Source organism: Fulmarus glacialis, unplaced genomic scaffold (genome assembly GCF_000690835.1).
Source record: "Fulmarus glacialis isolate BGI_N327 unplaced genomic scaffold, ASM69083v1 scaffold15472, whole genome shotgun sequence".
Taxonomy (NCBI): domain Eukaryota; kingdom Metazoa; phylum Chordata; class Aves; order Procellariiformes; family Procellariidae; genus Fulmarus; species Fulmarus glacialis.
In genome coordinates, this window is record NW_009196642.1 from 60,861 (window position 1) to 77,359 (window position 16,499).

At 36.8% G+C, this 16,499-nt stretch overlaps 1 protein-coding gene across 1 annotated transcript in view; it reads right to left on the reverse strand.

Annotated features, from left to right (window-relative positions):
* The window catches only part of MYT1L (myelin transcription factor 1-like), an 82,440-nt gene that overhangs the window by 54,423 nt on the left and 11,518 nt on the right, over positions 1-16,499 (reverse strand). The window contains exons 5-9 of the mRNA XM_009572269.1: positions 13,938-14,149; positions 7,857-8,104; positions 5,382-5,501; positions 3,408-3,529; positions 2,417-2,485 (exon numbers count right to left, since the gene is read on the reverse strand). Of these exons, the coding sequence (XP_009570564.1) occupies positions 2,417-2,485; positions 3,408-3,529; positions 5,382-5,501; positions 7,857-8,104; positions 13,938-14,149 (771 nt within the window). The remainder of the gene's footprint in view (positions 1-2,416; positions 2,486-3,407; positions 3,530-5,381; positions 5,502-7,856; positions 8,105-13,937; positions 14,150-16,499) is intronic.

The following is a 16,499-nucleotide window of genomic DNA, read 5'->3' on the forward strand; positions in this document are numbered from 1 at the left end:
ATATAAAATATAAATTATAAAAATATAAATGTGATGGAGGCAGGAGATGGGCTGATTAGACAAGGAGCTTGAGACAGGGAGCAATGTAGAAAAAATGATGAAGGAAAACAGGACAGAGCGAATGCACCAAGTGGAAGCTGGGACTGATCAGAGTTTTAGGGGAGGAGAAAGGATGGTCCCATAGCTGTTCTGGAACACTGGACTCTATCCTGCTTTTTTGGTGGAGTTCATCCCTTTTCACAAAGGGTCAATCACTCATCATGTAAAACTGCCAACTTCCTACGCTCCAAGTGAATTCAATGGGTACTTGGCTTTGTACATACACAGTTCTCTACAATGCAAAGAACCCTGACAAATTGAGTCCTAGAAGTCTCAAACTGAGCAATCACAATTATATGCTTAAGTTTTCTGGCTTTAAAATGACGATAATACTAACCCTGACTTACTCCAGTGTATAAGTGCAGGTGAAAATAAGTTAATTCCTTTATAACCATGATAAACTAATTAGAAAACACTCCGATGCAATGGTAGTGACAAACACGTAAGTGAATTAGTAGTTACATCCTGAAAGTACAGTCTGAAAAAAGTGCAGTGAATAGCAGACAGGGCCACACATGGGATAATGAGGAAAACAGAAGAAATTCGTTAGTTGCTTATACAGTGATTACTGTCTGCCCTGTGCAATGAATTACTTTGTTATCCTATGGAAAAATATGTGATCAGAAAATGAAGGATTGCCTTGTAATGAAAATGCAAAAGGGAAATAAGTTAACTTAGCCTGCTTAGAATTCTGGCATTTCCTAACTTTTGAATTCACTTAACAGAGTTTTTATGTGTTCAATAGGTATTATGATAACTGCTAAATAAATAATTTATGCTAAATACTAAATAAATAATATATGCTAAACCTAAAAATATAACTTTAATATGACTTAATCTGGTTCTCTTTGCTTAGTCAAAACTTGAGATAGGTAGAGAGAATGGCATGAGACAGGAGTGGGGTCTCAAGTTCAACTGATTTTTTTTTTTCTTCCTGGTCTGTATTAGGTAGGCTTGACTGCAGATGCTTGAGACAGGCAGAGGAGATGGGGTAGTTCAGGAATAGTTTCCTAACACAAGTGGAAACTTTATAAAGAGCAGCAAAGTATGCGCTTAAAGTATTATTCATGCTGCCCCAAGCGTCTTGCCTGTGTTTTTGTTTATGTAATTGCATTTCCTTGATCATCTACCACTTGACCCATCCCAACCCAAAATCCAGGTCCAAATCTGAGTTTCTCTGGGGTTATGTGCCCATGTCTTACTCTGCTTATACTTGGATGTTTTCCCCGATCTCATTTACACGCCTTCCCCTTGTATGTCACATAGCCACCTAGCAGCAGATACCAGCATGATCTAAACTGATAGTTCCAAAAAGTTACTTTTGACTGGGTGGGAAACAAATTGTAAATTTTGTACCTATTGTTTGCATCTAGTGAATAAATTAGCTAAGACTAGAGAGCAATCTTACTTCAGCAGCTTTCTCATGCTTGCTTTCTTATCCTTTCCATGCTTTACAGCTGCTTTTTTCATCAAGGTAGTACTGAACTCAAGAAATGCTATTTAAGGCACTCATGTACGGTAAAGACAGAATACTGCTTAGCATGGCAGCATAAGCTATCCACTTATACTTTCCCATGTGAACATCTTTCCATGTTAACCATAGTACCAACTCAGGAGTACCACTATATCATAGCACTAACAAATGCTAGAGTTCTTCCACATACAGAGTTGCAGTCGAGCATATGGTGCAGGAAGACAGCATCAAAGCTAAGTCTCATGCTTCTCTAACTTTCATTGCTCAAAATTGTCACTCCAAAGAACTGAAAGGAATTGTAAAGAATGCATTTTAAGGAGGGGAATAACTAAGTAAACACTAAAAAACATAGTCAAATGAGAAAATGCATTAAGCTGATAACAGTGATACAAACCCGGGGAAAATTATGCAAGCATTAGGGAAAAACAAATTGTTTTCTCTTCCCTCTGATCTATGCCTGAGAAACTACAGCACTTTACTGGCTGTGTAATCAGAAGTATTTCATTAGTCTAATCACATGAGAATTTTCTGTTCTAACTAGCAAACTCAAAAGTTCAGAAAAAAACTGAATAGGAATTGAAACATTTAGATGAAATCCCAGAAGTTCTGACTTTTGTCCATCCCTATCACCTAATGAATACACAAAAGGAAATACTATGTCAACGGAATTATGTATAGAGCCAGCCTGTATGGAATTTCTAGAGATTTCAACATGTGTTCCAGGCAGGATCAGCCCCTTCTGCAGCAGCTCTCCAGACAGTGTTTCTAATTTCTAATACAACTATACACAATTTGCAGTCAAATCAATATTTATAAAGAAAATATTTGTTCTTTATATCTTACTTGAGTTCTTGTGAGCTTGTGGCCAGCATACTTCGAATGCTTTTGTCAGCCAATGGACAGCCAGATAAACTGTAAGACATGGCAGGACATACAAGTAAGTTAATCTTCTTATTAACTGAATGCTCCCAAACAAACACAACATAAAAATTAAAAAGTAAAAGTTTGTAATGCAGAAAAGCGATGGGGCAAGTGCTGTAATATTGAATTTTGTAATATAGTTAACCCTCTGAATATATTTAGGTATCAACATTACTTCCAAAATTACATACTGTAAATGTTCTCTTTTTTTTTTTGTTTCTCTATGAACTAGTAAAATGTAACAAAAATTATTTGAGATTCCTGGGTTAACTACTTAAATGCTTAAGAATACTTTGGAAATTTTAGTAATCTATTTAAAAATAAAAGACGTTTATACAACACACAAATTAGCATGCTTTTAAGATCAACATATATTACTCAAAGGGTTAACACATAGTTCAACGTTTTACTTTGACAGCATTGTTGAGGTAAGCTGAAAACAATAAATTGAAAAGACAGAATCCACCATGAAAAAAATGAAGTCACACCTTCTATGTGAGGCGTAATTACCAGTCACATGACCACTCCCATCACACCCTGGTGTTGGACATCTGCCACCAAACAAAAACAAAAACAGCCAAAATAGTAAGTATGTTTAAAAAAAAACTTTTAAAAGTTTCATTGTTTCCAGTTTAGCTGCAATGACTGCAAGGGGTTTTAAGCATCCTAATCGAAAAGCTGCAAAATGAACAGGTTTAAATGAAAATGGCGTCTCAATACAATATAGCATCATTAAGAACAAGCAAATAGACGTTAGCTTATCACTTTACTTAACTGGCAGTTTGAAACATTTATATGCTGCAAATGTTGCATGCTCATACTGCAAGGCGTATATGTACTCGTTTGTTTAAAAAAAGACAAAGAGAGAAAAGGTTAAAAGGAGAAAAATAATTTCACCTCACATTATGCTTACGTTATTAAATCCTTTTTGCTCTCTTTGCATTGAGGGTATTTGGGTTTAGGACTTGGGATTGTAACTTCACCAGGATACCTTCTTTCTTCAAGCGCCTCTTGGAAAGGATCCAAATCTTCTGGCTACAGGCAAATATATAAGCATTAGTTTCAGCTAGGTGAGGTTATATCTTACACAAAATGGTGCAGAGTCATCAGACGCTATGTCCTTTTTTATCCTATTCTGCCAGAGAAAATTAATGAAATTTTTTTATATTCCTTCACTTATTAAACGTTTAAATAATACTTGGATATTTCGATGAAGACTTCACAATATGTGGAATATATACGTTATTTAATTAGGAAAGAAAAAAAAGGGCGAAACACAGCTTTTCCTATAGCTGTCATATTATTTTGCTTTAAAAGAATCAGTATTTTTTTTGAAAGTCACCACAAAACAGAGGCAAGGGAAAAAAGATGACTAAATACAGTATCTTATGCATCAAAAAAGCCATCTTAAATAACATTTTAACTGTTTAGAGCATCTCAAACATGAAACAGGAGCAATCTCAACATCTACACACAGAATCTCAATCTGGGACAAACCTCAATGGATCTGTCTGGCAAAATATATTTATATAATTTATAATTAACTTTACTGATGCATTCAGAAATTCAAAATAATCTATTTCAGGAATGAAGTGGACAAATGCATTGATTTAGTGATTCCTGCAGATGGTGCTATGAACATCACAGTAGAAATAAGGAGTTCTGCTTACTCTGAAAAAAACATGCTATACTGTTTGTTTCACCTCACATTTTCTTGATAGTGACAGATTTCCTCCTAACTGCAGTGAAATTAATAGCAAAGCTGTAATTAACACTAGAGCTAGAATACATTCAGTGTATCTAGTGAAAATGCCACTTTGTTATATGTTTCAAAGTTACTGAAAATAATTTTATGTTTTAATTAAAATTGGCAAGAGATATGCTACACACAAATGATTAGCCTAATTTTCTGTTATAAACCAAGAAAAACCAGAGAACAATCTCTAGAATTTTCCAAATGGCTAAATTGCATTGAGTGCAGCATTGTAAACTACACAGTGGATAAGGCTGCAACCTGATGAACAAAAGCAGTGACATTAAAACTTGTCAGCAGACCTCTTCAGTGTCCTGGCTGTTCTAAGTTTTGACAAGTAAAATAAATTCACTAACATACTTTCTTTATTTACCTCTTCTGTTTAAAGGGTTTTGCTGTTGTCTTGGTATTATGAATTGAAAAGTAATACTTATTTCTAATATCCCTTCTTTGTATTCTTGAAACAAAGTATTTCATTAATACAGGCCCTTTCACATACAGAGCTATCAGGAGTGTATAAGTAATCTAGAAGATTAGCTGAAATAGTTGAAAGATTACATTATACTCTGCTGCTTTTGTTTAAATTGATTTCTAAGTAATACATGCTTTCAAATACTCAGCACATCATTTATGGTTTTCAAATTCAGGAGAGTATATTGTCTTGAGAGCTGATTATCCTGGTATTGCACAGTTATGTCAACTCGCTTATACAGAGTACCGTAATCTGGATATAGCGAAACATCTTTACTGCAGAAAATATTTGTTAACAAGATGATGCTGTTAGAAAACATGATTCACATTCATAGTTCAAATGTTGTCTTATGGAACTTAGTCACAGATCAGATGTGTGCCAGCATGATACAGTCCTAAAGATTAACCAGCAGAAAGTCCTTTTTGTAGAAAATCACCATTTTTATCACGTATTAATTTTGTTTTCTCTTTCTCTCCAAATTTCAGAAATTTAATGAATTACCAAAATTAGATTGCAATGAGAACTAATAGATGAAAAAGACATACATTAATCTCTTTGGAATCATCTTCATCTATCCTACTGGGCTTCATTTTAGTGTAGTCCACTGGCAAGTCCCAGCAGTCACCCTCATTCAGTTGGTAACACCGGTTATTCATCACAGCTTGTCGTTGCGGGGACATTGGCTCCAGTGGTGTCAAAATGGTACAGCAACCATCTCGCTGCCTCTGCTTGTTCATGCTCAGATCCAACGTCCCATTTTCATCGACTTCCATATCAGGATTCTGTCAAAATAAGAAAAATACTGTTAATTCAGCTTCACACTAGCAAACTGTTACCTCTCTGTGTTCTTCAATCTGATTGCCTAGCAGAATGATAAAACGCTTTTCCATTCCTGTATAGATTGTAAGCATTGAGCCCCCTCCCACACATAGCATGATGCTGTTACACAACATTAATGCTGTTAAAGTAGATTTCTTCCTGAATGGCTAATCTGATGTTTGGAGGAAGAGGGGAAAATCTTCATTACCCCTCCTGCCACCTGTCAGGAGGTGCAAAATTTGGAATGAAAAGGAGAAATCTCTAAAGGTATTTTCTTGTCCTTGTCTTTACGCTCTTGATTTATTCTGCGAGAGGTAAGTATCTATGAGTTAACATCTGCATAATTCTTGTTTCCAGTCCTGACACCTGTCTGGGTGATAAGAGTAACAAAAACTAGCTAGCATCAAATAATCTTTGTTTCTTTGTTTATTTAACATTAACAGCCAATGCTTGAATAGATAATGTCAGAAAATTAAACAGGGAAATAGGGTACCAAAACAAGTCCTTTTCGACACCATTTGCCAATAAGGAAATACACTTAAATTTCACAGTTCCTTCCCTGCAGATGTAAATGTATTAACATTTCGTATATCTATCTTTATAATTAATAATTTTACGTAGTGGAATAATTACAGCAATATTGTACCAATTTCTGCGGTGGCTGAGGTACTGTGAAAAATAGGGTGAGTATGGGCTCTGACGTCTTTTATAGAAACAAACAAGGGTTGTTTATTATATTATGTGAGGAGAAATAAGATATCTTAAAATGAAGACAAATTTAAAAAAACTAAGGACGTAAGGAAATAAAAATGCCCACAGAGAATCCCTCATCTTTTCAAAAATGAAATGCTCCCCAAGAAATTTGGTTTCAAAACTAATGTGAATGTGACTGACTCCTTGTATGTCTGGCGACTTTCTCTCCTCTGGAGTAACAACAGAGCTGCAGAAAAGCACTGTGAATACAGATCTCTCTTTCTGAATTACTGCCTTTTATCAGAGCATATATCTAATTGCTGCTATCCTGCTAATTTAATTTAGAAAATACTTGTTTATCTTCTCAGACTTACTCCTTCAGTCTCAATATAGGGTGACACATTAGGAAAGAGGCCCCTTCTGGTTTTGACACAGATGATGTTTAGCATTTTATTCCAACTTTTTCCATCGTGATGATATAGAGTACAACTGTATTTATTTACATGCCAGAAAGAGATTTTCCTCTTGAACAGTATTAAATAAATTAATTCATTGTAAAAAAGCAGCATTTGAAAACAAAGTCACCAGCCATTCTGGCTTAAATCATGATTACTACTAATACCTACTGCTACGGGTTTAGTTTGTTATGAATGATCAAGGGGCTTTACACGATGAGGGGGAGAAAACCTTTGTCTATATGTAGAAGAACAGAACATGTCTGCCAGCTCAAAAGACCTTCCATAAGCACAACAAAAATGTTTCCTCTGCACTGCATCTGTCTACTTAGCCATCTAGTGGTCTCTTATAGGTAACACCGTACTGTTTGCTGGTGCATGTTAAATACTCATTTCTTAACAGCTATCAGAGTCGAAACTTAATGTTTATAATGAAAAAAAAATCTTTGGGTAAATCTTTAATGAATCTTAATAGTGTGCTCTTTTTTTTAATATATAAGGCTTAACAACAAAAGCTTTTATTGGCATCTGTATAGCCACTTCATAATGTACTGAGGCTCTATGAACATACAGAATATTAGTGACCCCTGCACTACCGTTAAGTGCATTTAAAGTCACCTATACTGGAGGATTTGTTCATTTCAAATGTATTATGCAGTGACTTAAGAACTGTGATATCACAGACAGGCAAGAAATTATACCATACAAGTAGCATAGATTTCTTTGTACTAGATCTTACAACCTTAGGTCCCATTTGTGACTTTTAAATGAAAATACATCATTAAATCTTAATCCTTTCATAAAATGTATGAATCAGACTGTGTTTAGCAAAAAAATCAGTAGTGCAATTAATACCTCTCGAGCAACCCAAACATCTTTTATAATTATAGATCTCACTAGTAAGAGGCAAATTAAAAAAAGGAGGAGTACATGCTATCAGTATCATCAGTTTATATACCTATCGGGATTTCCTGAGATACTTGTGAACAATTTGCATCTTTCTTTTTTTTTTCTCCCTGCTTTAGCAGAGCCACCAGATTATGTTGATTTTGAGAAAAAGGAAAAAAAAAAAAGCAAGACGTACTAAAGCTATTCCTGTATCTATCAGGGCCACAGAGCAAGTGCAGTAAAGAGAAATCTTCATCAACAAACAGAATTACTAATTTTTACCCTCGCACAGAGATCCTGAGGCTTAGTGGAGAGGTTCTGAGGCATCTCCCTGCAGCGAGTGGAGAGATTCAGAATAGCAGTAGCAGCCATGTGCGCTGCCTCCATGTCATGAGTATAGTCAAAGCTGCTCTTGCTGCAGGTACTGCTGGCACTGCTGCCTCCACCACAACTCATATTGCTGCTGCTGCTAGGGGCATAACTGCTTGTTGTGCTGCTGGTTGGACTTGAATTCTTACAGTAGCGTTTAGCTGTGGGAAGAAATATGACAAGGATGACTCAAAAGAACGAGCATTATGCATAAGTGAAGAGAAAAACAAACTGCTGGAGGTGAAATTTATAATGAGCAACAGTAACCGATGCAAAAAAAAAAAAGCTGGCAGTAAGAATGATGGCTGTATTTCTTGATTTCTGTCTGTGACTTTTATATGCTACATATGTGAGTTTGTATGAAATAACCTCCTGCAAAAATCTGCATGACGTGATCATGAATCGTTCTGACAAACAGGCTGGATTTAGAAAACAATAAAAACACAGAAACACTGCTTTTACCCCACATATATAGTCAGACAGAAGGTAGGATCTGCTCAGCTCATTTTTATTAATGAGGGGCAACACAACACTATGGTACCTTTTCATATTTACATGAGCAAACTGTTAATTTAAGGCCTAGACTCCCCAGAGCTGCTGGACATCAAGCCCACTGTAAGGCTGACTGGCTTGGTCTCTGGGCCACAGTGCTACCCATATGTCCTCAAACACCCCATGCTTCCGAAAAGCTTTCTTCTTCCTACATCAAAGGCAAATATTACGACACTGGCCATCAAAAAGGAGAGGAACATGATGGAAGAAGAAAGGTGGTGGTCACACGTGAGTTTTACCATGGCTTGCACAAAGGAGAAGCAGTGGCTGTATAAACGGAAACAGATATAAGTGAAATGTCCCCACCTTCAAACAACCCGAGCACCTACAACTCTTCATAAAACCAGTAAGGACCAAAGACACCCCTTCCTGCTCATGCCGAGGGACTGCGGCACTCCGCCATACTCGGACCGACAGAAGTCGCGAGCGGTCACAGAAGAGCTAAGGCACTGACAAACCTCACGTCCAGCCTATCTAAATGCAATGCAGCACTGCTCCTGCTTTTAAGAAATGCTCCTCGCAGCCAAAAGTATTATAGTAATAATGCAAAACAGACCCCTTTTCCCAAATAAACTGTTTTAAAAGTGTTTATATAAAATGCAAGAAAGTGTCAGCTCATCTCCTAAATCTAGAAGTTTATGTATTTTCATTAAAAAATGAAAGTCAAGGTCAGAGGATACATACATGCGTATTACAGCGACTACTTCCCCTTAAGATGGAAATGTATACTACAGAGATCATACCATATAGCACAGTATAACAATAACGAACTAGCATGCTGATTAGAGAGCTATACAAAAAAGGTCAGGCCCTACTAGCTACAGCTCTTCCGTGATGGGCTCCATTTAAATGCCAGACTCTTCAGGTGTATTTGTCTGAGCAGACATACATATACTAATCTGCTCCCATGAGCACAGCCCATTTGTGAACCACAGGCTGCTTTGGTAGGCAGGCAGGGTTCAAAAGAAGAATCTGAAAGCAAAGTATCTCTGCTAGAGCTTATGTCATCCTCCTTTCTCTAAAAAACTGAAAAAAATCATGGCGTTATTTTTACTGTAAAGGAAATAGTGTTTCACTTAATTCGTAACAGATGGAGTTTTCTCAGGAAAGCCACATAATGCACAGGGTGTGAGGTTTTTTAAGTGAAGTGAATGCTAAATATTCATCACATTTCTTTGTTTTGGACACATAGTAGCACTACTCTAGCAGGGTATCCACTAATAATAAACCTGTGAACTATTTCTCAAGAGTTTCATTATTAATATAGTAGTCAGTGGTGGTCATTAAAAATTGAGCATTTATCCATTGTTACTTTGTAACGGTATCCAAGACACACCAGAATTTTCCTATCTTAAAGAAGGAAATAATTTAATAATTCAGTTTCTACTGTGTTAACACAGCAAGCACCCTGTACCACTGAATTTGTCAAATTAGAAATATCTTTCAAAATGCATATCAACAAATAAGACTTCTGTCACTTGCAAAAAATGTTAGTCTTGTTATAGCAGGTCACATTTAGACAGACATAACAGATATACTACATGGGAAATTATATATATGAGAATGTGTGCTAAAGAAAGGGAGGGAGACTAACCATCAGAAACTCATGCTGGCTCTGATACAGACTCCTCTGTGGCCTTGGTCAAACTATATTATCCCTCAAATTCATTTTCCCTATAAATAGAAAGTTGCTTCTAAAATTTAGTTGTGTTGTGATTCACTTGCAAAACACTTTGAAGATGTGAAGTGCTATAAGCATGCTATGCAATTATTAGCTTTTAGATTACCAATAATTTAAGCAAAACGCACTTAGAGAGAAATGGCCATGGTTATCTTAACTTTACTGTAGCTGTACATTTTAAGATGAGTCACATAACCCAGACTGTTCATTTCACATTAGCTTTTCAGGAGAAACAAAGATCACCAATTTATAATGAACTAAATCAAGTAGATCTCTAACGAAGGGAAAGATGCATTGTTTCAATACCAGATAATTCTGCTTGCTATGTCGCCCAACTCTGTGGCACCAGATTTTGGAAACTCTGCAGTCCCCCTATGGTTCGTGATCCGGAGTGAAACCAAATGTGGAGAACACCTTTCCCATTAAATAACAGACACAGGTCTAACCAGCTGCATACCCATACTGGCCTCCCGTCAGACATGCCTGGGGGCTGATTACAAAGAACCTCTCTAACTCTACAGGGAGAGATCCCAACAACGTAAAGGACCAAACTAAGATATTTGGAGTGGAATTAAATTCTGCCCAGGCACCCTCATCCCCAGTATTGCCTAAACACTGAATACGTTACGTAAATTAATTACAGTTTCAACACTTTTGGTGACTTGCACAATAAGAAATTCATCTCACCTAACTTCAGATATCTGACCTAGTCATTACAGGCTTCCTCTACAGGCAGTGGAAAAAAATAGGAACTTTCAGGCAATGATCCACCTGACCAGTTTTAAATATGTACTTCAGGAGGAGATTAATTGCATCAGAGAGGTGTCTATCTTTCTCCTTGGATCTGAAAGGGGTGACAAGCTCAGATGTAGGTGTTGACATTATAAAAGTCTAGCTATGGTCAGATGAATCCCACTCCTAACATTTTCTCAGTTTTCATCTTTTGATGGAAGAACCCAGTCCTACTGGTGGGATGAAAGGATCTCCTGCCATCACCTGAGCAACCCAAAGGGTTGCTGTCTCCTTTGCCTTCTGTGTCGAGCTGTTTTTATCTCTGCTGCTGTATACCATAAGCCCAACATCCAATACATTATGAGACTGGTTTCAAAGGAAAAACAAGCCCACAAACACAAGACTTCTCAGGAATTATCAGTGCATCCTATCCCACAATACAAGTATCCATTTTCTGTTTGGTTTTTACTAAAGCTTACTGGAAAAAAAATCAAGAAAACAATCCAAAGGAGCTATTTATGCTCATGTCACTCACAACCATACGCTTATTGAACATATAATCCCATTCTCTGATGATGAAAATACAGCACTAGCTTACAATTAAAAAAGGATTGAGACATGAAGTTATTGATTTTTCAGATTCTTAGACTGTCTCATCTTATATAGTCAGAAAAACTAAAGTACTGTTTACTTGCAAGTTCCCCAAAACCTTAGGCTTTCTTTCAGGTTTTTCAGGATGACTTTTCAGAACTAAATCTGCTTTTATATAAATGTGTTTGCTGACATACATAATAGGTGTGGTCTCTGTACCTCCATAATAGCTTTAGTAGCAATGATTAATAATTTTTTTACACACAAATATGAAATCACCTAGAAATACTGCAAAGTTTCTTGAGGAAAAGTGGCTCTTTTAAGTGAAGAGCCTGTTCCTGAAATCTCTTTCATATTCAGTTATTTACAATAACTGTCAGCAAAATCCTTATCCCATTGAAAGTCAGTGCCAAAACTTTGACCAATTTCAGTGTGCCCAGGATTCCGCTTCATCGTTCTATGAATTTAGCTGATTTTCCTGGGCAACTTCGAAACCCTTTGCCAATTTAAGCCAAATATGATGGAGTGCTTATGCAATATCAGAGAAATGTGAATCCTAAAGGTTTCACGAAAATCACTGATAGGGTACAATGAAAAACTCAAATTAGGTCCTATCTATGGGACCATGTCGGCACGTCACACAGAGCACACACATCACTTGGAACCAGGTAGAGTGCGTGCTGCCTCCTGCAGAGCCAGGAGTATGGAACAAATCCATAGGGAATTAGCCTTCGTTTGACAACTATCCTGCGCCAGCTACAATGGGCTTCAGCTGTTCTGACTACACAAGAACCACGTATACTTGCTGTACCAGCATGAATCACATGTATACAGTGTCCCTCAGTCCTCTCTGGCTCACATTACTGAGCAGTGAAGCAACCTAGTCCCAATCTTATCTCCAAGTAAAATTCCTATTTATATCAAAGGAAGATGAGTGTGCATAAAGACCTGTATCACCCTAGCCTTTCATTATTTAGGGCCACTGTTAAACTTGTGTTTAATGTTACATGCATTTTCAAGTTGTGGTGATTTGGGAAAAGAAGTGGAGTTTGTAACTATTTGCTGAAAAGGGGTCTTAAATGAGAAAAATACGTATCAGTCGCTTAAGCATCAATAATTTGATCTGAAAATACGCATGTCCACAGGATCCCCAGCAATACTCTGATGCCTTCCTTTCTGCAAGAGTAGACAGAGCATATACACAACAGTTAATGTCTCATTTACCTTATATTAATATACACTCATTTAGCTTACTAACCACAGTTAGAGTTAGTGCTTCACCTTTAATAATGTTCAAGCCCTTATTCTGGTACAGGCAAACAAGACGAGTGTATGAGAGAAATAAAAAGAGCACTTTTACTCAAAAATATGTTGCCTTTCACAACCCTTCTCCTTTCTGCTATAGTGCAAGAACATGCCTGTTGATTCTATGAGAAAGCAAAATATCCAAAATATCAGAAATATGAAGGCAAGAGCTGTAGCAATTTTCCCTTTCTCCACTTACCTACTCTTGAATGTCAGAGTCTGTGTTCAGTCAACAGCATAAATTGTTCTATCTAGTATATTTATTTCTGTTTTCCTAAACAAAAATCTGACACCTGCCTGAAATTTTCTATGGTAGTCAGTGAGTAGTATCAAATATTTTAACCAAAAAATAAACCGTTAACATTCAAAAAAAAAGAAAAAAAGAAAAGAAAAGAAAAGATAAAGGCACAGTTTGTTTTTTTATATATATATATACACACAGATATGTAATATATATACATACAATTGTATTGCTCTGAAAAATTCCTGATGTCCTCAAAAGCTGCAATCCAAATCCTCATTCTTTATCCTGCAGTTCATTTTTCTCACCCAATAAAAATCCTCTTGCCTGACAGACCCCATCCATTGCCTTCTCCTGAACTGAAGCTGCTTTCAGCCTACATGTTACTTATGTTAGGTTTTCCAGAGAATTCAACAGATGTATCCATGAGGACAAAATGAGCAGAAATGCCTCATTAAGTAAGTAGCAGTGATTTCTGAAGTGCAATGAGATCCAGGTTTTCTACTTCCATATCCCCACAGAGCAAGTATGTTATCTTTATGGGTTACCTGAACTACTGTACGGAAACGAGAACCCTAATGTGACTCTTGAGGCCAGGTCTCCCAGAAAGCAACATAAGGACTAGCTCTATTACTTAGCTTTTATTGTGATCTCAACACATCCTAGGAGCTTAATAGCTGGAGATGTTCTTTTGCCAGTGCAACAATCCTGAAGCAAGCACCGTATAAAACAACGCTTTTTAAAAAGGCCTTTAAAATAACTTACACATGATAGCATTCCTCATAATACTATATGAACATGAAAACATGTCTTATTTGTATGATGTTTACATATACAACAACATGATTAACTGCAAACTTGTCTCTCATGTATAAGAGTGTGCACCTCCTACCATCATATCCTTTGGGGGATATATCCCTGGATTGCACCTTGGGAGCTATGGCTCTCTTGCCATAGGCATGGTTGTCATAACTGTTATATTCAAACGTAGTCTTAGAGTATTTCTCTAGTTCCTTGGCCAAGTTGGAGCGGGGTGTGGTGGTGGGGACATTGTTTCTGTAGCCATACTGAGGGATCTCCAATTGCTTAACAAAGCACATGGGCCTAGAAATTAAAGATATGTAAAGTTTGTTAGATGCAGTTCAGTTTACTGTGTCTGTGCATAATTTATAGTTCAGATTAGAAAATCTTAGTTATTTCTTGTACTCAAGAGACAGCAATATATTATTGCATTTGCTTAGTTTGGTTATTTTCAGCAGACAAACAATATATATTTTCTTGAACAAAGCCTAGACAAAATTAATTCTAATACCACTAAATGTATCCTGTAGCTAAAAGTATTTTAAAATTCTGTTTTAAAATACTTCAGGGTTTCCCTTTCCCCATGTAATTGCATCACAAAGCAAACATTTTCTCTTTTGGGAGGTGAATTAAAGAGGGGCAAGCAGACTGACAGAAGAAGTTTGGACAAATTACTTTACATGTCAAAAATAAAAAATAGCACTGGAAGCTCCACTTAATTAATGGAGTTTCCTCTGAATTTCTTTCAACAGAGTTGTATGCTGCTTTCCCGTATGCTTTCCAAAGGAGCTAGTCCTGTTTCATCCCTCAATACAAATCCATGTTCCTCTTGAGTAATACACAGGAGAGTCTCACAATCTCTGTTGACTTTGAGCTGCTGCCTCGCAGATCCTGCTCACCCTTAAATGCAAGGTTCTGGCAGGAGCTGCTATTTCTGATACACAGATACACACCTCAAGGAAGGTCCTGTGAATGAATACAGAATAAAACTGTATCAGCTAAATTTCTCTTTCATTCAGGATCAGGGAGGATAGTCAGGAGAAGCCCTGACTGATCTCATTCGGTCATTGGAGAAGCTTGTAAAATCTCAGTGAAAGAATGCTGTAGTGAACTCCACTGTCACGCTGTCTTCTGTATGTGGACACAAAAGTCATCAGCTCTCAAAGCAGGTAGATGAAGGTCAGATCCTGCAAACCCTACCTATATAAGAAAGTGTTATATGACTGGGTCGTAGGGAGCAAATGCTACACAGTGCTGCATGTCTACCTACTGTGTTTAGCAGGAGGTAAAGATGATGAACAGCACACCTGAGGTGCTTCTGCTGGAATCAAGGATCATAGAATAATGTCTTTTTTCTTTTTCTTTTTTTTTTTTCTTTACTGCATTTATAACCACAGGAAATGGAAGGAACATTCATAGAAACATAAATTCAGTCAAGACCAGAAGTATCATCATGCTGACTGACAAAATGGAATGTGATAAATAGTAAGAAATAGGTTTTATGTTTTTCTGAATGAATTCATTTTCATAGAATTTAGTCAGGATATTTATGTAAAGATCACCCAAGAAATCATATTAGTCATACTATTCCCTTTGATTTATGTATGCTCATTCCTTTAGACACTTCTTCCTCACAAAATACAGTGGGCTTATTTATGCAATGAGCTGATATGAATAATATTTTGATCCTGTCTCAAGATAATCTATAGTTAGCTAAAAAAATGCAATTCAGATCCTGTATATTCAGTGCAAATCCAAAATTTCTGTGGAACAGAAGTCCTATGAATTTGATTTCTTTTTAAGTAAGAAATTTTAAATGCAGGTGGGATGGAAACTGGGATGAAGACAAATATTCAAGATTTACTCTTAGAACATCTCCGTCTGCCCATCAGTTGCCTGCATGCAAATATTATAAATAGCTCGCAAGTTCTTCATCTTAAATACTTCAATGGCTTAAAGGTAAAAGGGAAGCAGCAGGCAAGATGAAAGTGTTATCTGAGTTGTCTATAAAATCTGAAACACAGGGCAGGCTCACAAGGAAAGTTAAGACTGCAGCGCAACTTCCTAGGGAGCTTGCCAGCAAACCGGACGCTGCTTTTGAGCAGTTGCCTTCTTTGTATGGCATCTGACTTCAGTGGCTTCCTTCTCATAAGCAGTGGTAAAAGCCACTCCACTTTTGATCTGTCTTTTTCCCTCAAGTGAGAAACTGTATTATTCCCTCAAAGGGTGTTTTTTATTAAGAGGTTTTGAAGAACCCTTCTCTAAGAAAACTGTCTGGGATGCTGTATGAAAAATTGTACAATCTGAATTAGTGGCAGTTAAGATAAAGCCCAGCAAAAACAATCTGAGGAAGGAAAACAAAGTCAACAGGCACGACAAAAAATCTTCTGTAGATGTGAACCATTAATTCTGTGTTCTTAGCTCTATAGAAAGACTGGTTTTTGAAAAGACCATCAAGATTAGATGAAGTTTTAAGAGAATATTCAAAGAATGATGTTGATAATACAGTAGAAAACTTTAATTTTAAGCATCCCTATCAGATTTTAAATCTAGAAGACAGCTAAATACTAAGAAATCTATGGGATAAGTAGGAAATTCTGGGAACTAAAGCTGCGGCACTTCCTCCACGCTCTTCGAGGCAGCTGGGAGGGAT